General features: G+C 49.0%; 1 protein-coding gene across 1 annotated transcript in view; it reads right to left on the bottom strand.

The window, feature by feature from the left end:
* Positions 1-22,698, bottom strand: part of Ankh (ANKH inorganic pyrophosphate transport regulator) — a 134,111-nt gene that overhangs the window by 13,981 nt on the left and 97,432 nt on the right. Inside the window, exons 5-8 of the mRNA XM_026392381.2 lie at positions 21,976-22,146; positions 20,140-20,274; positions 18,034-18,126; positions 14,305-14,400 (exon numbers count right to left, since the gene is read on the bottom strand). Coding sequence (XP_026248166.1) covers positions 14,305-14,400; positions 18,034-18,126; positions 20,140-20,274; positions 21,976-22,146 — 495 coding nt within the window. The remainder of the gene's footprint in view (positions 1-14,304; positions 14,401-18,033; positions 18,127-20,139; positions 20,275-21,975; positions 22,147-22,698) is intronic.

Below are 22,698 nucleotides of genomic sequence, written 5' to 3' on the forward strand. Positions count from 1 at the left end.
ATAAATAAATAAATAAAAAGTGAATGTTGGACTATGTGAGCTTCTAGAAAGAAGTATGAAGAAATTTTAACCAATGACTTCTAACAGGCCAAGAGTTTTCCATGTTCTCTCATTTGGTCCCCCTACAATCCCAGGATAGTTAAATCATTATTTGCTTCTCTATGATGAGGTCACAGGGCAACCTGCCCCAGGTCACTTTTGGGGCCAAGAGTTTAACCCAGGCCTGGGGGACTCCCACATCTTAGTCGCTCCCTATCTCCTGGAGGTCCCAAGGTGCTGCAGTGTTCCTGCCATTGGGACGCAGTACACTGGTGTGAGAAAGCTGTGAACTCTGCTCATTTACCTTTGCTCCTTTTTTATCCCCCTTGCACAAGAGAGCCCTTTTCTTCGGCTGGATAATGGGAACAATGAGGCAGCGGTCTCCACCTCCTGGCATGGGGGTGGGGCATCCAGCAGAAACAAAGCCTGGAACAGGCCCCCTTTGTTCTAGACCAATGGCCAGCATGGTGCATGGCTGGAACAGGCCCCAGCATGGCCCAGGGTAGCTGAATGAAGCTATGCTGGAGGGTAAGTTTAGGGACAGGAAGGTGAGGCTAGGTCATTCTCAGGAACTCAACTTTTAACTTGGAAAACAGGGCCACCAGGACAAGGTCCTGTGGGACAGTAGGTTCTTAGCCTTCGAGCACACCGAGGACTCAGAATCAACTGCTTTGTTTGAGTACTGGGATGCAACCAGGAATGACCCAAGGACTTGACCCTACCTGTGAAACATGGAGAGTGGGCAAAGATGGGAGCTGAGGAGCCCAGGCTGAGCTGCAAGGGGAACTTCAGCCCGACGATATGGAAAAGCCTTCTAACTGTGGAAACTGAGGCTCGAGAGGCTGGGCCAGACTCTAGGTGCTGAATCCCAGGCAGGGTGTTTCAGTCCCAGTGCCTCTGCCTTTATCTGCCAACAGCTCCTTAGACACCTGCTCAGACCCCAGAGGAGCCGAGGATTAGAGTGGTCTGGCTCTGCTGAGGATTAGGGCACTATAAATACTGGCATTGTCCTGACTTTGCTGCCTTGCAAAGGTGGTGGCAGGGTGGGGTGGGGCAGAGCGGGAGTTCTTCTTGGCATCTTCAGAATGATGCTGCTTCCTGAGGCTCTGCCCGGCAGAGGCAGCACAAACACTGTTTGAGTGTGCTGTGCCTCCCTGAAAGGAGTTATCTGTCCCAGGGAGGACGCCACCCAGCAGACTTTTTTCTGACTGCTACCTTTCCTGAAGCTTCTGCCCCTTCCTGGCTGGGTTTCTCTGAGACCTGAAGTCCTGAAGCTTTAGGAGTAAGATGTTCTAAACACCAAACACTCTTCAGTTCTGTGGGGACTGCACTCCTGGATGGCACCTCTGGGCCTCCTGGCCTGGGGCAGGCGGTAAAGCCAGACAGAGACAGCCAGCTGAGGTAGAATTCCAGGCCTGGATTTCCATGGAAAGAAGGAAACGGGGATCTCGGCAGATCTGGAGGCCACCCACTCCTTATTCCAGCAGCTCAGCCTCATCCTTTCCAGACAGATTGATCTGGCGAAGCTAGGACAAGTCAGGGAATGGCCTCACTGGACTAACCCTGACAGGCAAGAAGAGAGAGGCTGACCATAACCTCTTTGAATTCACAGAACTGGGGTTTGGGGGGGACACTAAAGAAAGCATTTCAAAATTGGTGCATAAAAGACAAGTGTGATCTGATAGTGCCAGAGAACCTACAAGGAGACTAAAAAGCTCTCAAAAGATAAATTCTCTCCACACAACCAGCACAGGCCAGTGAGGAGGGAGACGTGCATCTGAAGGACCACAGGTACCAGAGTGGAAGGAGAGACAGATGCAGCCAGCGAACATGCACCCCCGGGTCATCTGCTCACCACAGGCTCTCTCTACCCAGCTCCTGGCAGCCAGACCAAGTGTAGGATCTGTGGCCTTCAAGGTTTCTGGTCTCCTGCACCAGGCCAGCTGCTAATGTGCCAGTGTCCTGGAAGGCAAGACCCTGGTGCTGGGAGCACAGGTGAGGGGCACCTGTCTGCACCTGGGAGAGGTTGGTAAGGAGGCACCTGCCAGCCAAAAAGGATTTGAGACAGAGGCAGAAACAATGACAGCAAAGCACAGAGTGAGGGGCCACCTCTGCCTGAGAAGTGAATGTGGGAGGTGGCTCCAATGGAGGTTGGGAGTCCATGTCGCCCTACAGCAGCAGCAGCCAGAGGTGGACCATCTGGGAGAGTGCTGTGGGGGCGGGCATTGAAGGGCTCATTTCCTAAGGACCTTGAGTTCAGCCCCTGTTTGCCTCTTTTTCTCTCTCGCTGTGCCCTTCTGTCATGGGATGACATGGCCCTCCACCTTGGACTTCTCAGATTCTGGAACCAGGAGCAATAACTCTCTGTTCTTTGTAAATTACCCAGTCTGAGATACTCTGTTAGGTGGCACAAAGCAGACTCAGTCGGGCCACCTTAAAACCAGGAAGGGTAAGCAAACACTAAGAGGATCTGAAAAGAGATGAGAGGGACGCTGGGCTTTTGGCATGATTTTAAAAGCACAGAGGCTCAGATCACAAACACCCATGTGGTGAAAGTACTCATGGATGTGACCAGGAAGCACAGACTTGGGGAGATGCCAGGAGGGCCCAGCCTGGCAAATATCCAAAAGATGGGCTCCAGATGGGACCAGTCCTGGACTGTCACAAGAGTACAATCAATTGATCTTACCAGGTGTCATGATAATCCTGGCAACAGTGCCATGTGTCTCATTAAAGAAAAAAGAAATAACAATGTAACCATGTGGCTAATTAAAGAAAAACGAAATAACAATGTAGCCATGTGGCTAATTAAAGAAAAAAGAAATAACAATGTGTAGCCTTATAACTCTAGTCCATGAGACCTGATCAGGTCAGACCTGATTGGTACTAGGGAGACACAAGGTAAAAAAGAAAAGGAAAGGACAGGAACTGTCTTCCATAGACCTAGGGAGGAGATGCAGTGATCCCCAGGCCTCTTGCCTTAGTAACCCTCTCCCTCAGGGCCACCTTCCTGGTGCACACCTTCTCCACGCCCCTTCTAAACAATGCAAGGGGGAGCGCAGGGCTGCAGGGCCCTGTGGCTCCGGGGCCATCTCCATAAGCGTTGTGCTCTGCAGCTCTGGACTCAAGCTTGGGCTAAATGCTGTGGCTGCCCCCCACCCCCTTGTGACATGGAGGATTGAACTCAGGGGCACTTGACCACTGAGCCACATCCCCAGCCCTACTTTGTATCTGGCGTTGTATTTAGAAACAGGGTCTCACTGAGTTGCTTAGTGCCTTGCCATTGCTGAGATCACAGGAGTGTGCCACCATGCCCACCTGGTCTGTCCCTTCTCTTCAATCAACACAGAGGCAGTCGAGGGTCAGGAGAGCCCCCCAGCTGCACAGTGGGATGAGCAGCCTGGCACCTGAACCAGTTCCAAGGCCAGGGACGAGTGAGAGGAGATGAGAGAAGTTGGCTCCAGTGAGTGCACCTGACCCTCTGGAAATTTCTTTTTGGGAAGGTCAATTCATTTTTCAAGAGCATCAGTTAGGAGTCCTCTCTGGGGAGTATCAGTGGCACTTGATAAATGGTGAGCAGGTTTTTGAGGCACTATTATTTGCCACATGTGCAGTTTCTCAGCAGCACACTGTGGTCCTTTTGGGCTTGCAATGGGCTTGGGAGGAACCAAAAGACCCCCTGAGTACCATCATGGTGCCGTGAAAACCCTGACCAAGGCGGGCCGTCCGACCCAGAGCCACCAGTGCAGAGGTGTGCCTTGAAGAGGAAATGAACGCTGGGAGCAAGGGCTTTCTTGAGCTGAAAGTGACTGAGCTTCCCAGGCGGCAGGGCTAAGTGCAGCCTGCACACCCTGGACACACCCAGGCCCTGGCAAAGCCCTCTGCCCCCTGCACCACCAGAGTGGTTTCTCATCATTTTCTTCTGCCCAGAGTCATATGACCTCTTACTTCAGTAAACAGACACAGGGCCATTTCGGATTCTAATCGGGTGGTCCTCCCTCTGCTCATTTCACAGCTGCTTGATGGAGCCATACCTAAATCACTCCAGAGTTTCAGGCTGCTAGGAAGCCATCCCAGGTGGAGCCCAAAGTGACCCTGAGCCCCAAGCCAGCGCAGCTCTCCAGCGGCCATCCACCACATCCTGTGTTCTCCTCCACATTTCCCGTGATTGTCAGCCTGAGCCAGGGGGATCTGAGGTCTGCTGGCCACACTGTCACTCCTGCCATGTGCCCCAGACTGCTTTTGTTTTTCTGTACTTGAGCTAAGCTAATGAAAACAAATTTTTGAACAGCCACGGTGAGTCCTAGGCCTTCTTCCTGGAAGTCCAGTCCTCAGGCCTTCCCGAGGCCTTTCACCACTGTGTGGAGCAGTGGCTCAGGAGAGCCAACCTTGCACTACATGAATCTGCCCTAGCACCAGAGAAACATGGAGGGTGGAGCCGCTGAAGTGGTGGGACTTGGGGAGGGCAGTGCCAGGCCTCATGCAGGGAGGCCCCGGCCAGATTTAACCTCCCAGGGTGCTGAAGGGGCTGGGAACAGTGTGACTCGGCAGCTGCAGGATAAACCCATTGTCTTATAAAAATAAGTCATTTTTATAACTTGGTGTCCAGTCAGATTCCACTCAGGCTGTGGTCTGGACAGGGTGTGGCTGTGCCTCCAACCATTCATGTGTTGAAAGCTTCACCCCTTTGTGAGTCCTGACAGGGTGGGGACTTAATCTGACCGTAGGTCTTGGGAGGTGATTGATTAGATAAGGTCATCAGGATGGAGCCTGGCAATCAACCCTGGTGCTTCTTAAGAAGTGGGAGAGACCTCTGGTCACACAGATGCATGGACTCCTCCTTCTCCCCGTGTGACCCCCGTACCACCTTGAGGCTCGTCAGTAAGATCATCATCATCATCGTTGGTCTGGGGCTGTAGCTCAGTGGCAAAGCACTTGCCTAGCATGCCTGAGGCACGGGGTTCGATCCTCAGCATCACATAACAATTAACAAAAACAAATAAATAAAGGCATTTTGTCCATCTACAACTACAAAAAGATTAAAAAAAAAAAGAAGAAGAAGATCATCATCAGATGTGGGCCCTTGACCTCAGGCCTCCTGAACCATGAGCCAAACTAAATCTATTTTCATCAGAACTTCCCAGATTTGTGGCATTCTGTCATTGGCAGCAGAACATGCAGAGATACAATTTGTAAGATTTAAATGAGAAACAGTGAAAGGGATCAAGATTGAGACAATTTGGAAGGATAAATACAATTGAGTAAAATACTAGCAACTTACTTTGTTTTCTAAAAATGGGAAAAATATCTTAGCTTTTCAGTTACTAGTGGTACAAGTTAGTCCTGGGCTCTGCAAGGGTCCAGTTGAAATGTGCTGGATTATCCAATCAATAAAAAGAAGAATAAAAACAAGCCAAGTAACCTAAATCTGATATTGGTACTTACTTATATCAGAAGCTATGATGCCTATAACCCTCTGTCCCAAAAAACCATTAGCAAAGAAACAACTAAACACATGAATGCAGGCACAGCACCGCTCTGCACAGTATTTCTTAGCAAATCCTCTACTCATGAGAATCTGGAAATAAAATAATAGATGTCCTATATAAACTAAAGGGATGGAGAATTTAGAAACAAAAGTCAGTTGAACAGTTACAAGTCTGGTTGATCAGTCCATCTGGTCTCAGTGATGACAAGATCCCTTTATCTTGGAAACATCAGCGGATTAGTTTATCAGGGCTGCTGTAACAAATACAACTGGGTGGCTCAGAACAACAGGAAGTTAGTGTCTTACAGTTCTGGAGTGGGAAATCACTGTGGACAGGCCCTAGGGAAAGTCCAGGCCTCCCCAGCATCTGGAGTTCCTCTGCTGTGGTCACTGAACTCCAGCTTTTGCACAACATGCTCCCTGCACCTGTGCCCAAACCTATGCCCTTGAGAGAATGTGAGATAGCAGTTAGACATGAGCAGTGGGTGAGAACTTAAGAAAACACATAGTACACAGCAAGTCAGTTAGTGCACAGCCCTGTCTCAGTGGTGCCTCAAGGTCTGACCAGTTAGCTGCTTCAGGACCCCCGCCCGCCTCTCAGCTCTATAAACTATTCCTCTTGCAACAAGAGGACGATAGATAAATTCAAGGGAGGACAAAAATTGTTTGCTCAAGGGCCTAACTGCTAAGATGTCTTAAATTTAAGACCCCACATGAACACAGACCAGAGATCCCCAGAGAGGAAAGCAAGATGATTAAGATAGAGCTCACCCACCATAAATAAAAACCTGTCCCAGCCAGGACCTGTCAGCCAGGCCAAGATGGTCAAGAGTTGCCCTTGGGTTGCTAGCTAACCTAGAGCCCAGAGGTGACAGTCGGGAGGGAGGGACCTTCTAACCATCTCCCTCCTACCTCAGTAATAGCTGAGACACAAAGAAGTGAGTTGTGACTCTCCTCTCTGGGTGGACCCACCCTCTCCTGGGGGTGCTCCCCTCTTCCTCCTTCTCTTCTAATAAACTTTGCTATACTTTTACTAAGTCTTGCTTGAAATCCTTTCATGCAAGAACACAAGCCAACAACACAGTGCAACCTTTGTAAGATCATATCTCTGGTATCATCTTAGCTCCTTATCAGGAATGTCAGTCATGCTGGGTCGGGAGCCCCCTCATCTTCAGAACTTCATCTCTCCACCCCCTCCCCAGTACTGGGGATTGAACCTGCTCTACCCTGAGCTACATCCCCAGTCCTTTCATTTTTGATTTTTGAGACAAGGTCTTGCTAAGTTGTTGAGGCTGGCCTCGAACTTGCAATCCCCCTGTCTCAGCCTCTTGAGTAGCTGGGATTAGAAGCATGAAACACTGCTCCCAGTCTCAGAACCTCATCAAAACCTTAGTTTCCAAACTAAGATCACATTTGAGGTAGTGGGGATTAGCACCTCAATGCATGAATATTTGTCATAATGTGATACAACCCGTAATAATCACATAATGCGAGGTAACCCATAAAAATCAGAATAGAAGGTTCTAGGTTGGTTCATGGTCTCCCTTTTATCCCTTACTGGCTGCAAAAGGCAAGAGTCATAAAGATTGAGAATGAAAATTTATTTTAACTTTCTTTCAAGAATCAGATCCTTCAAGGACCTAAGAATAAGACCAGAAACTGCAACTGCTAGAAGAAAACCTGTAGGGTCAACACTGCCACATACAGTAGGACTCTGATAGCTTAGGAAAGAACTCTAAGAATCAGTAAATAGAATGGCATCAAATTTTCACACAATAAAGGAAACAGTGTGAGGAGAGAACTACAGGATGGGAGAAATTGCCAGCTACTCTTCCACAGAGAAGAAATATCCAGAATATATAGAGAACTCCAAAAACTCAACACAAAAAAAACCCAAATGACTCATTCAATAAATGGGCAACAGAACGAAATAGATACTTCTCGAAAGAAGTAGTACAAAGGGCCAACAAATATGAAAAAAAAAAAGTTCAACTTATCTAACAATCAGGAAAGTGAAAATCAAAATACACTGAGAGTCCATCTCACTCCAGTCAGAATGGCAATTATCAAGAATACAAACTACAGGGGCTGGGGATGTGGCTCAAGCGGTAGCGCGCTCGCCTGGCATGCGTGCGGCCCGGGTTCGATCCTCAGCACCACATACCAACAAAGATGTTGTGTCCGCCGAAAACTAAAAAATAAATATTAAAAAATTCTCTCTCTCTCTCTCTCTCTTAAAAAAAAAAAGAGCAAGTACATTAAAAAAAAATACAAACTACAATAAGTGCTGAAAAGATGTGGGAAAAAGGAACACTTTTACACTGTTGGTGAGAATGTCAATTAGCATAGCCACTGGGGAAATCAGTAAGGAGGTTCCTCAAAAAGCTAATAACGGAACGATCCTATGACCCAGCTACACCACGGTGTGCTATTTATCCTAAAGAATTAAAGACAGCAAGCCCAGAGTGCTGGGGGCACGCCTGTAATCCCTGCAGCTCAGGAGGCTGAGGCAGGAGGACTGCGAGTTCAAAGGCAGCCTTAGCGACACTGAGGCACTAAGCTGGGGCAGAAAGATGGGCAGGATGGCAGAGGTGAGACCCTGTTTCTACATAAAATACAAAATACGGCTGGGGATGTGGCCCAGTGGTCGAGTGCCTCTGGGTTCAATCTCCAGTACCCCCCCCCCAAAAAAAACCCCTCAAACACCAAGAAACCGAATCAGATCCTTAGATGGTGACTGCCACTGACCTCAGATGCCCTTGCAGCCAGCTGTGAGAGGCACTGTGGTTTGCTGGCATCTGGCAGCCTTCCCTCGGACAGCAACACCTCACCCCCGCCACCCCGTCACCACTGCCACCTCCACTGTTGAAGTGGAGGGAGGCCAGTTCCTAGGTGGCCAGCAAGAAGCCATCTGGGATTCTGGCCAGCCCCACAACATGGGCGTAATCTGAATGCGCGTGCGCAGAGCCTGCTGGGAGTTGCATTCCACACATGCACTTGTTTTGTTCAGTCTTGGGGATTGAACCCAGGGCCTCACACACACAGGGCAGACACTCTACCGCAGAGCCCTTTTGACTTTTTATATTGAGACAGGGTCTCAAAATAAGTTGCTGAGGCTGGCCTCAAACTTGAGATTCTCCTGCCTCGGCCTCCCCCTAGTAGCCAGGATTACAAGCGTGTACCACCATGCCTGGCCCTGGCCCACCTTCTTGAAACAGGTCAGTTTGCCAAAAATCAACCTGTGGAGTGACTTTTTTTTTTTTTTTTTTAAAACCGTTTAACAATTTGTCAAATTTATTGATTTCTTAAAAAATACCCCTTTCTTAAATTCTTATAAGTTTACAGCAACTTGTACTGAAAGGAAAGGCAGAGCTGCAGAGGACTGTGAGAGCCCCAGGGCCTCGGGCTCTGCCTTCTCCCTGCCTCCCTTTGCCCCCCTCTGCCATCCTGCCCATCTTTCTGCAGCAGGCTCTCTTCTCTTTCTGTGAACAGTCTCTCACTCTTTTCCTGATCTTCAGCCCACTCAGTCTCTCTCCCTCTCCTTCCCCCGCCCCCTCTGACTTTCTCTGGGGTTGGCATGCAGCGGGTGCTGGGTATGGCTGTGTAGGCTGTCCACTGCACAAAAGTGGCCTGCCGGCTCTGCCTGCCAGGATCCATCTGGACGGATGCCCATGTCCATTGTGTACAAAGGGGCTGGGAGGCCTCGGCAGCAGCAGCAGCCTGTGCTTTGCATGGATTCTTCTCCACATCCTGAAACAGAGGGGCCCCCGCTCTTGGCTCCAGCTCCCCAAAGCTAAACCAGCAGGGAGCTCGAGGAGAGAAACACCAAATGCTCCTAGAACGCCGTCTGTGACGTCACAATGAAAACTGGTCGGCTGTAAGCCACCCAAAGTGTTCAAGCTGACCCACCTAGCATGAGGGCTATGAACTTCAGAAAGAGTTAAAAAAAAAAAAAAAAAGACATGTTTTGGGTAAACTGGCAAATTTGGTCATTTTAGCAGCCTGATCTGTTGACTTGCACCAAACTGGCCTGAGATCCAGGAACTGGGTGGTCTGTCCCCCTATTGGGGTGCTTCTCCCCACCAGCAGTATTGCTGGAGAGATGCACCCCACCCTGGTCGGCAGCTTGTAGTTTCCCCTCCTTGCAGGCATACAGAGGCGGGTTCCTATAAGCTTAGTGTGACTGGCGTCCTCCCCTGAGCTCAGCTCTGGGCAGTTCATCCCTGACGCCCTCCTCAGCTCACCATCCCCTCACTGACTACACACAGTTGTTTTTTTGGGGGGTGGGGGGGGGGGAGTGGGTACCGGGTACTCGACCACTGAGCCACATCTCCAGCCCTATTTTGTATGTATTTAGACACAGGGTCTCACTGAGTTACTTAGCACCTTGCCATTGCTGAGGTTGGCTTTGGAATCACGATCCTCCTGCCTCAGCCTCCCGAGCCGATGGGATTACAGGCTCGTACCATTGTGCCTGGCAAAACGCACAGCTCCTTAGGACACATTGTCACTGTGTTTACAGTCAGAACACTGGCCACAGGGACCACACCTCTACAGACAGGTTCAGTGCTCCAGCAGCCCCTGCTCCCCGAGGGTATGCCTTCTTCTTCGCGTCTGGATGGCCTGTCTGTAATCGAGTCTCCCCTTGTGCCTACGACTGGCTTGCTTCCTAGAGCAAGCACACCCTTTGAAGCTCTTCTTCCAAATGGCTTTACTCTGGATATATTTTTGGATCGTGATGTCCTTCACCTCAAACAGCAGCTTGCCGGTCTGCGGTCCCCTTGCTAATCTCAGTCTGCACCATGCCCACTCCCTCGTTGCTCTTGAGGGGGTTCATTTTTAGATGACAGTCTGCCGTTTTGAAGCAGCAAATCTTTTGAACTGACTAAAGATGCCCCTTTCCCCATCCTCGCTCTCTTCAGATGGTGAGATCAGTCAGCACTACCCGTGGAGCATGCTTTGAAGGACTGAAAGCAGGATGCTAACAGGAACAGAAACCCACTCCTGTTTCTCTGCTCTACGCTCCTCCTGAATTCACCTGGTTTTCCAACTGGGCAGAGGACATTAGCTGCTTTTCTTGAAACCTAGTGATTAAAAAAGCCTTGTAGGGTAAGAGTGTGAGGGCAGAAGCAGCTTGTAGAGTAGGTAGATACTTCAAACTTAAATGGAAAATCTATAATAGGGAATACATGTCATCGTAGCATACTGTAATATCAGTCTCCTATTGTCCAAAGTGACAGTAGTATTTTTCAACGGTCAAGTCAGGCATTGAACCCAAATTGTCATGGCCTGAAAAGGAGCCCTTTCTGATGAAAAGAGATGAATTTTCACACCTGTAATCCTAGTGAATAAGGAGCCTGAGGCAGGAGGATTGCAAGTTTGAGGTTAGCCTCAGCAACTTAGCAAGACCCTGTCTCAAAATATATAAAGGGCTAGGGATGTGATTAAGAAGCCCCTGGGTTCAACCCCCAGTACCAAAACAAAACAAAACAAACCTCCAAGTGCAGTTAGTATCACTGCATCACTGAGTGTCTGTAGGGCCCATGGGGTCAGCCTTCTCTAAGACTCAGGGATAAGAGTTAACTTCCCCAAAGAGCTAAGCACAGGAAATCATACTACTGTTGGGTGGTGCACAGGAAGCTGTAGAGTCATAAGGAAGCTCACACTTTATACATAAAATCATCTACTGGAATACAGAGGGAGCACACTGCTGTTGAGTTGTTTCAATGACCTCTGCTACATTAATTTCCACACATTAAGATGTTTTAAAAGTCAAACAATAAAAATAGACTCAAGAGTAAAGGGCCTCTTAAGAACTTTAAAAATAGAATAAACTGAGCATAGTGAAAAAAAACGTGGCTCAGGAAGGCAGCTGGTGTGTGTGGGGGGGTGTCTTCCTGATCCTCACCCCAGCCAAAAAGTAGCTGATTGCCCATTTACTGTGCCCCTCTTTCGGGCAGGACGGCAGACCCTACGGACCACATCTCAGGCCTGCCTGATGCGGCTCCGAGCCCTGGAGCAGCAGTGATGTGTAAGAACAGCTATGGCAAGTGGAAGAAAAGGCTCGTGCATCTCAGAGAGACAGCTTCATGTGGAATTCAGAAAAACACGGCTTCACATTTTTCCACGTGTTTTTTTGATGGCAATTTCTCTAGCCAAGACATTGGATTGACTGATTTAGTCATGATAAGGATGATGAATGTGAGAATATTATAAGCTAACTCAAATACCATGGTTTCTAATGTTAAAGAAGCCACCATTTCTTCAAGCATGATGTCAAGCGCTCCGGTCTGGAAGCCCAAGGACCAATATTTGTTCTTATTCTTTGGAAACAGCACAGTTCACAGGACAGGGCCCCAAAGGGCTGAGTCCTGGCCTGTTCTGCTGGGTACTTGGACAAGCTGCTTGTTCTGTCTGAGTCATTTCCTCTTCTGAAAATTATAGGTTTTGACTAGTTCATCTCCAAGTTCTGTTCCAAAAAAGAATTCTGAGTCTTTTATTTCTCAGGTGAGTATTTACTGAGATACTTGTAGTTTACAGAAGTTTTTTCAATCTGGGAGTAGAATAATTAAATACATAATATCTCTACCTGAGAGACGTAAGCCTTTTTCCAGATCCGAGTCATTATCACTTCCAAATAAACTTGCTACAGAATATTTTTTTTTCTTTTTTTCTTTCTTTCTTTTTCTTTTTTGATACAGAATCTGGCAATGTTGCCCAGGCCGGCCTTGAATTTGCGATCCTCCCACCTCAGCCTCCTGAGTAGCTGGGGTTACAGGTGTGTACCACAGCAGCCAGCACTATAATTTTGTACTTGTACAAATTATTGCCCAGGAACCACAAGAGAGGACTGTCCTTATACCCAATGCAGTCAAGTTCCCCATCACACGCCATTCCAGCTGTGGGAAGATGTTTATGTGGGGGAAGAAGGCGGAGGCAGACCTCTGGTGGCAAGTCCGGCACAGCCCAGAGCTGCTGGCTTTCTGTGTGAATGACGTCCAAGTCACAGAGCCTGGTGCGGACTCAATTCACTTTCAACTCCCAGTCATTTAACAGAGTCTCCAAAAGCTGAGGTGTTTTCCTAGAATAGAAACTTCTCTGTTTTTTCCTAAAATACTCTTTTTAAACAGTTTCAAAGTTGTTCAATGTTTTGCTAATATTTTAGGGAACTATGGAAAAACTTGCACACTACAGAAGGAAGGAATGCCAATGGAGAGGCAGGTCGCCTGGGGTCACCAGCGCCACCCCAGCAGGCCACGCTATCAGAGCTCCTCCCACTGAGGCGGCCTGGGGAGAGGTTTCGGACTTGTGCCCGCTTCACAAGGGACAGAAGGGTGTGAGGGGCACTGTTAGTGGGGATGAGCCGTTGAGGACATGAGGCTACGTCTCAGAGCGGTCAGAGGCCTTCTGTGACGGGCCACTGTCTGGAGTTACCCCTGTCACAACCTACTCAGGTGTGGGAGCGATGCATCAAATATTAAGTTGTAGCCTGCAAAGCAATGTCTGTTCAAGGTTTCAAACGTATGGTGACTTGGTTTTAAAGGCCCACTAACAGGTCTTATCAAGTTAAATGGTCCTTATGGTCACGGAGGGCACCTACTGTGCTCCTGTTCTCAGCATAACCCAGTGCCTTAAATAACCTTTGGTCCTTATTGGTTGCTTATTGGACCAGGCACTTCTGTAACATACTTACACACAAAGGGAAATGGTCATAGGACTTCATGGGAAATGTAAAGCCACAACAACGAACAAGAAAAACTGAACTGAATTCAAAAGACCCCTATTTTGGGGGAGGTGGGTGGGTACTGGGGATTGAACCCAGGTGCATCTAACTACTGAGCCACATCCCCAGCCCTTTTTTGGTATTTTATTTAGAGACAGAGTCTCACTAAGTTGCTTAGTGCTTCACTTTTGCTGAGGCTGACTTTGAACTTGCGATCCTCCCGCCTTAGCTTCCTGAGCCTCTGGGATCTTAGGTGTGCACCACCACACCCGGGCCCAATTTTGTTTTATCCTCATTTCATCTCTATCTTTCCGACTCCAATGGCACAGTTTACCCGGTAAGGCCACTTATACATGTTTCTTTGCTACTGTTGATAGACATTACGAACCACCTGAAATCACACACCAAGTCCTTTGGGTTATAAAACACATACATACTTTCTCCATTTTTTGGACTTTATGTCACACATTTGAATTTCCCATGGGATGGTGATAAGCGAAGGGTGTGTTGTTTATTTAAGAACATGCACCTGGACACCCACAGACTTATAGTCAGCTGTCACCCACAGTTGTTCACAGTTCTATCTTCAGCAGACAGGGCTTGGGATCCAGTAGCGGCTCAATAAAGAGGGGCACATTATGGCTACATCAGCATAATGTAATAGGAAAGGAACTTTTACAACAGAAATAGAAAAAAAAAAAGGCCAATTAAATTTGGGAAAGGGACAGGAAATGGTCATAAAGCTGGTTTTGGATGTTTAAAAATTAGGCTGGAAATTGTTTAGCAAGACGAGAGCATTATTCAAATTAAAGGCAAAGTCTGACTTTCCTGATCAGTTAAGAGCCCTGAGAAATGCCGGAACTCGATGGCCTCCACTGAATCACCATCACTCGCATTTAGGAAGGAAACGTTTTGGAGAGGGTGTTGATTGAGTTAGCACGGCATCACATTATGGATCACACGACTTCTTCCTTTAAAATGGCAATTTCCCTCTTTACAAAACACAGAGGGAGGGTGGGGGGGAGAAGGGGGTACGCACACCGTCTTCCCTTACCGTCAGAGACAAGGCCATGCAGACGAACGTGAACTTCTTGATGTGGGCGGCAGTGACCGTGTTGCTTGTGCTCACCAGTTTATTGCTGGGGTTATTCTGGGGAAAGAGAACGGCAGCGGTGACTGGGCCCAGAGTTATCCTTGGCTGACCCCCCCAACCCCCCAGGGATCCCAAAGAGCATCCTGTTCTCCTTGATGATCCTGAAGTGCCAACTTCAAGTGACAGCGTGGAAGATGGCTGTCACATTGGGTCTCCCAGACAGCTGTCATGTTCCCGCAACACTAACCAGAGCGAATGCTGGACTGATTCAGTCCTTTTCCTGCAGCGCTGGGCTGCTCACCTCACCCTGTTCAGAGTGGCTCTGAGCTGCCCCTCGCAGCCCAGCGAGGCCTTTCTAAATGCCACAGCCCTGCTCAGTGATTCTGGGCTCCTCTCCTTCCTACTGAATGGACTGAGATTCCCTTGGGCACTCAAGGGCCTGCTCAGCATGATCCAAACTCACTTTCCCACTGTTTCTCCTCCTGCATCCCAAATGGGGCTCCCTGCTCTTGCCCCGCACACCAGCGCTTTTCTTCATCTACCTCCTGATTCTCAAACCGCCTCTCTTCAAGGCTAGCATCTCCACAGCCCACCTCCCCAAAGCCTTTCTGACCTTCGGCCTCCTGGCCATCCGTTGGGCCTTGCCTTCTGAACTGCTGACCATGGGGCTCTCTTAGGGTGGACCCTGTCCTGGAACATGTTCAGTCCCCATGAGGCCGTGTGCCTCCGCGGTCAAGCACTCTGCGTCTTGCCCTCTATGGCTCTGAGGTACTTAGCACCATCTTCTTTGAGTGAAGAAGGTCTCAAAGAGCATTTGCTGCACTGAGTGTCCAGCCAGAATGCATGGCTCAGATGTCATCTCATGGCGTCCCACTGCCAAGCATGATCCTCACCCCATCAAGCCAGTACCTGGCCCCGTGGCCAGGAAAATCAACAGAGAGAAAGATCCCCTGCCTCGTTATGCATCCAATTAGTCCCAGAGCTGACAAACAAAAACAATCTCCAGCACCTGGCTCCACGTCCTGCCTAATGAGACACACGCACAGGAGCCTCGTGGAAAATGCCTTTGATTTCTGTCACTGCGGAAGCTCAGGTAATCTCCCTTCCCCTTGTGGATGCACCAGCGCAAACCTCTCAGTGAGTGTACATTTAAAAATTCTACCCTCTAGAGCATGTCTGCTTTTCTGAATGACAGACTGCACACATCCCACCATGCTGGTGGTCTCTCATCCACCCCAGGGTCTGTAAGAGGGATGCCCTGGTGGTGGAGTGAGAGGGGGCCACACTGAGGGAACCAGGCGACCTCACAGCACACGCTCCGTGTCAATGGCAATACGCGAGGGCTCCTGCAGGGGCACTTTTATTGGTGAAAGAGCAAATATTTTATTTGCAAAGTAGCAAATATTTCTGCAAATGTGGCTGAACTGAACTCACATGCATCATTAAATTAGCATGGTTATTTCATTTGGTTGGCCTGATGTGCTCAGGAGCATATTCTTCCATGGATGATAATTAAACATTAGAGAAAATTTAAATTTCCTAATCTGACCTCACAAATCTCTTATTCCTGACTTTAACAGTCAAGGCAATAAATCTGGGAAGTCCACCCAGAGGGTCCAAGATGTTGGCCCTCCAGTAGTGGCTTGGTGTCCTCACTGGAATGCATGGAAACAGTGGGCGAGATTTTAAAGGGGTTCTGAGTAACTCAAGTTTCCGGCCAGAGGTGCACTCATTAAAGGGATATTTTTACAGTTCCTAAGCCCTGTGATTAAGAACAGAGCAATGTTTTCCTTGGATGCTCTTACTAAGCTGTACAGGGTGACATTGTTCAGCTTTATTATTTCAAGATGGCCCCAAACCAGTTTCAGATGGGACTTTCCTTGGCAGGAGGCTCTGCCATTTCAGCACCTGCCCGTGTCATCAAATTGCAGTACATAATCTTATTCCGAGCAAGAACTGAAAATGGCAAGAAGACTTACATCCATCTTGTTTTTTCTCTATATGCCCATTTCTTGAAATGAAAAAAGTAATTTCCATCCGTAGACTGCATCCAACCCACTCAACACAGTGTCCTTCCCTGTCTGCAAGTGACTCAGGCCTCCTCCAACCCAGCCTCCGTGGGGGGCAGTAATCAAGAGCATTTCTCAGCAGCAGCTGTGCACCTGGATGCTGCATGTGACTGTCTGCAGCAGGTTGTGGGTGCTCTAAGGGACTGCTGAGGAGGTTCCACACCAGGAGAGTCCTGTGCCGATGGCCCAGCTAGCTCCTGCTGGGTTGCCTGGTGGGATCCCCACCACATGGAGGCGAGTTAGTGTTTGAGGGTAAGCGTGGGTACACAGGGACAGAGAGAAGGTGACTGGAACACAGAAGCCTGCAGGATGCTGCGCAACATGGAGGGACGTAAGAGCGGGAGATGAGAGAAGAGGGGCTCATGTGTGTATTCACATAAGCATGTACTAACATGGACTAAATTCTGCCTGCGCAGAACAAGAGGGGGATGGATAGTGAGTGGTCCATCTCCACCTCATCCCCACCTGAGATGCTCTGTAAGGTGGGGGTAGGGTGTGGCATCTTCCCTAGGCCCCCACTCTACCTGTCTTGGTCCCTCTAAGAAGCTCATGTACCATTTCAGGGGGGCATTTTAGAGGCTGGTGGCTATGCAAAGGAAAGGGGAGGCTGTAGCCTCCAGCCCGGCCTTGCTTGTGTGGCTTCCCAGGGCTCTTGTGCCCGCAAGAATCGGGGTAAAGGTGCTGAGGGCAGGAAGGAGAGGCTCCAGTGTTAGCCAGACTCAGAGCCCCAAACGCCCAGGGCTGGCCTGCAGGAGACCCGGGTCAAGGGCTCTCCTCCCTTCACAGAGTTGTTGTGGGGCTGAGATAAGAAGGTGTTAGCAATGGCTCTGAGCTAGGACTATGGAAATCAAAGACATAACAAGGACTATCAATGGCTGGTACAAGTGGCAGGCTACATTGCCTCTTTCCACTTTTCCTTTTAAAACATTGCATGTTATTGTCAGTATGTTTGGCTGGCCATTTGGAGAGGCCTAGAGACCCAAATAATGTAGATGTCAGGAAACAGATATTTACTGAATGACAAGCAGGAGGGTTCTGACAACAGGTCAGAAGGGTTCGGTGCTTCCTGTGGTGGGGCCAGCAGCTGAGGAAGGACAGCGCTGCTGCCACAGAGGTTTTCAGCAGGAGTAAGTGTGTTGCATCAGAACCAAACTGGACACAAGTCTTGCTGTCCAGGCAGTGTGCGTCACATGCACCCCAGCCCAAAGAGACAGCCATCTGCCTATGAGCTTAGAGTCCCAGCCTCATGTCTGCGCCTTAGCCACTAGTATGAGGTCAGCAAGGTACTAATTTAAAGAAACAAACCACAGAAACAAAATACAACATGTTAACTTTTTTTGAGAGTTTGTTTTCCCTTTTGCAAACAAATAATTTCTCAATAGGAATAACCTGAAAGTGGCCATAGGAATATCAATTTGAAAGAGCATCAATGTAAGCATAATGTGCCCTGCTATTTTCACAGGGAAATACCCCACAGTTACCTTCAACAGTCCCCAACACCGAGTGAACTCTACAAAGGAACGTGGGGTTGGGAAACAGCCGTGCTCCTCCTCCGAGATCCCTGTCTATCAAACGGTTATGTTAAAAGCCTGCTTCTGACACCATGCCCCCCAGGCCTCACCTTGTCAAAAGCAGGATAGACAGCACGGATCTCCGTCAACCAACCATATGGCATGTGACCCACAGGGTATGTCGCTGTCAAAATTGCCACTGCCTACAGGAGGAAGAAGGAGCAGCATTAGCGTGGGTGTCCACCAAGCTCTCTAGTAGCTGCAGCGCCATGTGACAGGGCCAGCAGCAGATCCCTCCACACTGGGTGACCAGCATCCGCCAGCCACAGGACAGCCCCAAATGGAGCAGAGGTGACTCCAGGAGGAAGTGACCCTACACAAATCCATTGAGAAGTCGGCTTGGAGCACTAGCTTGAGAAGCCACGATTTCAACCAGGGTTCCTCCCCTTGGGCCCAAACAAATTCTCTCTAGCCTAGGCCAATTCTTGAGGCTCAATGTGAAATTGGGAGCCCTGGCCACACTCTGGAGAGTCTGCTCAGCACCCACCTCCCCACCCCCATTCTGTCCCCTTCGAGGGGACTGACACCATGGGTGCAGCTCTGAGCTACTTTCCACCTCAGCTCATTCCAGGCTACTCGGCCAGCATGGACCAGTTTAAAATTTTAATTTAGTAAAATTTAATAAATGTTCATATAGGAAGAGCGATCGACGTAATTCCACAAAAAAACGAAAGTTTCTTTTCTTATGTGACTGAAAAGAAGAAAAACTAGAACATGGCACCTAAAGCGCCATCTGGCAGAGCTCGACTCTCACTGGGAGGAAGAAGCCTGTGCTTTCCTAACGGACAGAGCAGCAGTGCCCGGCGTGCCAGGAGCTGCGGTGCGGGGTGGCATGGCCTGGCGAGGCGTAGGGAACAGCACAGCGCCGTGAAGAGGCGCACCTCGCCAGCCTTCACCTCGGCTCACCAGCTGTGTGACGTGAGCCCTCCAGGGACTCCCTCTCTGTTCCTCCAGCAGAACAGTGAGAACACTAACACCCATCGCACAGGGTTGGCGGAGTAGTGAAGTGCACACAGATGCCTGCCGCATAAGTAGACACCATGCCACTGCCAGCAATTTTCAAATGGCTCTCGAACAGGATTTGCTATTTACTTTTGTTTATTTGTTTTAAGGAGACAATGGGGTGCCCACACACAGGTCATGGGGGTCTCATAGTTTTTACTGGAAAACTTGAAGCATTCAAGTAAAAAAGCTCCTGTGACAGAAGCCACCCAAGAGGACATCCATGACTCAGAAAACAAAGTCCAGGAGCAAACCCAGGGGAGGGAAAGCGTTCTGCTTTTGATTTACGGGCTTCTCCCTGCCGGCCAATGTGAGCAGCTTCCAAGACGTGGAAACTGGCAGGATGCTCCAGGCTGGAGCCCTGCTGGCAGGGCAGGCCAGGGCTCCGGGCTCCTGCAAAAGCCACTCACATAAACAGGAGGCCCTAATGAGTGGCCACCAGCCTTCCTCGAGGATCCGCGGTGCCAGAGATGGAATTAATTCTCCAGAAGGACGCGGAGGAGGAAGCAAGTGAAGTCATTCTATTTGTTCATACCCAGCTTGAAAGAGGGAAAAAATGAGTCAACTCTTTCTTTGGAGAAGCTGCCAGTTTCCAGATAAACTTCTTGAGTTGTGAGGGAGTAAACACAGGAGATCCTCATTTGAGGAAGGCAGACTGCCAGGGAGCACCTGATGGGTGGGTGCCGTGTGCTGCAGGGGGTGACATGCAGGTGAGGGTAGGCAGGGTCAAAGTGGAGGTACTGTCCCTTCGGCTACCACCTGACAGATGCCATCATTCCCGCAACTACAGGGAAGAGGCCACGGGCCGCCGCCATGGAGGAACGGAAAGGCCACTGTGTGGGGGGCGGAAGACCTATTTCTAACACCAGCCCAGCTGCTAGCTACTCCTGTCCCTTCACCTTTCCTTTCTGGGCCTCCTTTCTGGGAAATGAGGATGAAGCCGATGTTTTCTTCCATAATTATAAGAATTTAAAATTACATGTCCATAAGTCACAGAATGAGCCTCTCATGGCCTTCCCGTATGGCTTCCATAATTAAATACTGTAGAACCTTTAGAGCTCTTGAGATGAACTGGAAATAAGTTTTAATTCTCGTTTCCCCAAAACAAGGCGTTTGCAACTCCCGGCCCCCCCCGCCCCCAGCCACATGCCTACCTCTGTAGCTGCAGAACTGCCACCAAGGTCCCGGGAAACAAAGAGGTTGACGATGGGCCTACTGATTCTCTGTGTGGCCAAAATCAGAGCCAAAGGCCACCAGAAGCTCAGCATCTTTCTTATTGTTGCATCTCCCTGCGTTAAGAAATGGAATTAAAGTCTGTTAAGCTCTAGAAGTAGAACAGGAAAAACAACTTAGAAGGGAAGCTTTTTCTTCTTATGCCAATCAGGAGTCAATTCACTGTACTTAACAGTAATATAAGGAAACGCCTCTCTGGAAAAGCCAGGTTGAATTAAAATACAACATATAGTTATTAGAAATTAATTCAGACAGTTGGCAAGCCAAGGTGAGATCAACCCAGGCACCAAAGCTTGACAGTTCCCAGCCACGATCTTCTATCCAGGGAATCCCTAGCCAGGGTGTAACCCAGGCCCGAGGCCTGAGAAACAGGTTTGAAATTAGTCTTTGTTTGTATCACCACACTGACCGGCCTGAAGACATGTCAGGAGGAGGCTGCTCTTAGAAACAGAAAATTATTATAATCTATTTTGGAATCACTCAGCAAATTAATATGCCTAATTATTTCTGCACTCTGAGAATTGACTACAGGGTTCTTACTCTCAAAGCTTTCACAGAAGGCACATAAACTACTCAGAAGTATAAGCAAAGTAAAAGAAAGAAAAAGGATTTGCTGAGACCTCTGCAGCTAAGGTGTGTGCTCTGTTGGCAAAGCCTTGCTTTCATCGTGCAATTTTGGTTTTGATTCTTTGAAAGGGTAAGAGTTACATCACACAACCATCTCAGCCACTTTGATTTATTTCCCTTTGCTGGTGGCTGGATGTTAAGAGATGGATTGTTACTGTAAAGACCAATTTGATGTGGTTGGCCCAGTGGTGGAAATAAGTAGGGAGGATTCCACTGATGGTCTGACCTCAGGTAGAGGTAAGTGGTCAACGTGATTACTGTTTTGACATGACAAAAGTGATGTGTGGTCAAGGGGGGGCAGGTGGTGGAGTGTGGTGATATATTCAGGGCTACACATGAGCATTCTTATCTGCCTTACAGCTAAATGGAAACAAACCCGACGATGCCCAACACCTGTGGGTGGAACTCTTAGCATTAAATAAATCAGCTGCTGTTCTGTTGGGATGAACAGAATGGCCACTGGGAGAGGATCTGTATCTTACTCTTGCTTGTTTCTTATTCAACTTCCAAGGCAAATCAGACTCCTCCGAGGAGGCTCCCTAGACCAATCCCAGGCCCCTTCCCTGGTTTTAGAAGCTCTCATTAAAGTTCATGTGCCTGGTGCTGGGGCTCATGCCCAATGCCTGCTTCTGTGTTGGTGTTCCCTGCCATGTGGGCTATAAAGCTGCTGGAAGGTAGAGACCGTATCTCAACGTTTCTGTCACTCCAAGGTACCCAAGGCTCTGTTTGGTCTCTAGGAAGTAGGTTCATGAATAAGAGACTGGCACTGGCTACAGAAATGCCTGTTGTGCAACTAGAAATCATAAAACGCAGACTCAGAGCTGCCAGGGGTCCTAAAGCTTTCTTGACTGCAGAATAACTCACCATAGAGAGAAAAGGAGGCACAAGTGTGGTACCCATCCATGGTCTGACACCGTGTGCTATTTCTCGGTCTCCTCCTGGGGCCATGGGGAGGCTGGACAGTGACCTCTGAGATCCCTTCCACCCCCAGAGTTCATTCACCATCTTTCCCTTGAGGACACCCGGCACCAGGCCTTTGGGAACAACATCATGAGGAGGAGCTCGTGGCACCGAGTGCTTGTGGTGCACAGGTGTGAAATGCAAGCTTCCACTCTGCTGCAGAGACCTACCCCCAGCTCTGGTCCGCTTCGGTCAGGGATGATGTCGTGGATGTTCTTGTAGTAGCCCAGGCACAGGGTGGTGCAGCGCACGAGCGCGCCCATGTACAGGGAGAGGATGGGGATGAGCAGGGGCTCCCGGCATTCCAGGTGGCTGTGAAGCAGAATGGCTACGAAAACAACCTGTGAGAGAGGAGGAGGGGCGGTCAGTGGGAGGAGAGGGAGAGAGGCGGGCAGCAAGGTGCAGGCCCACCCTCCCCAGTCAGGACCTTGATTTTGATGGAGAGGGCAGAAACGTGAGCTGTGGCTCCACATGGCTCTCCTACGACTCCCATGACGGTATCGGGGTTCACTGGAGGAACTCACCCTGGTTTTGTTAGATGCCCTCGCAGGAATTACTATAAAACCACCTAAATTAAAACTTAAAGTACTAACTTACTTCTACCAGTGGAAGAGGCTGAAATTACCAGAGCCGCAAGAGCTTAAAATGATAATAAAGCACCAATCTCTATTGATGGTACAGTCTCCAAAGCAAATCTGATAACTTACTAACCTCCCCATCCTGCAGAAATCAGAGAATCAGTCCAGCCTCTGCCCAGAGACCACCTGGGACCCATGCTCAGAAGGTTCTGGAAGCATACTGAATGAAAAAGTAGGTAATTGGGCAGGAGGCTTATTCCTGACCAACAACTCCAATGGCCAAGTATCCATGGGTGGCGAAATCATCGGCAGCCA

Source organism: Urocitellus parryii, chromosome 1 (genome assembly GCF_045843805.1).
Source record: "Urocitellus parryii isolate mUroPar1 chromosome 1, mUroPar1.hap1, whole genome shotgun sequence".
Lineage (NCBI taxonomy): Eukaryota > Metazoa > Chordata > Mammalia > Rodentia > Sciuridae > Urocitellus > Urocitellus parryii.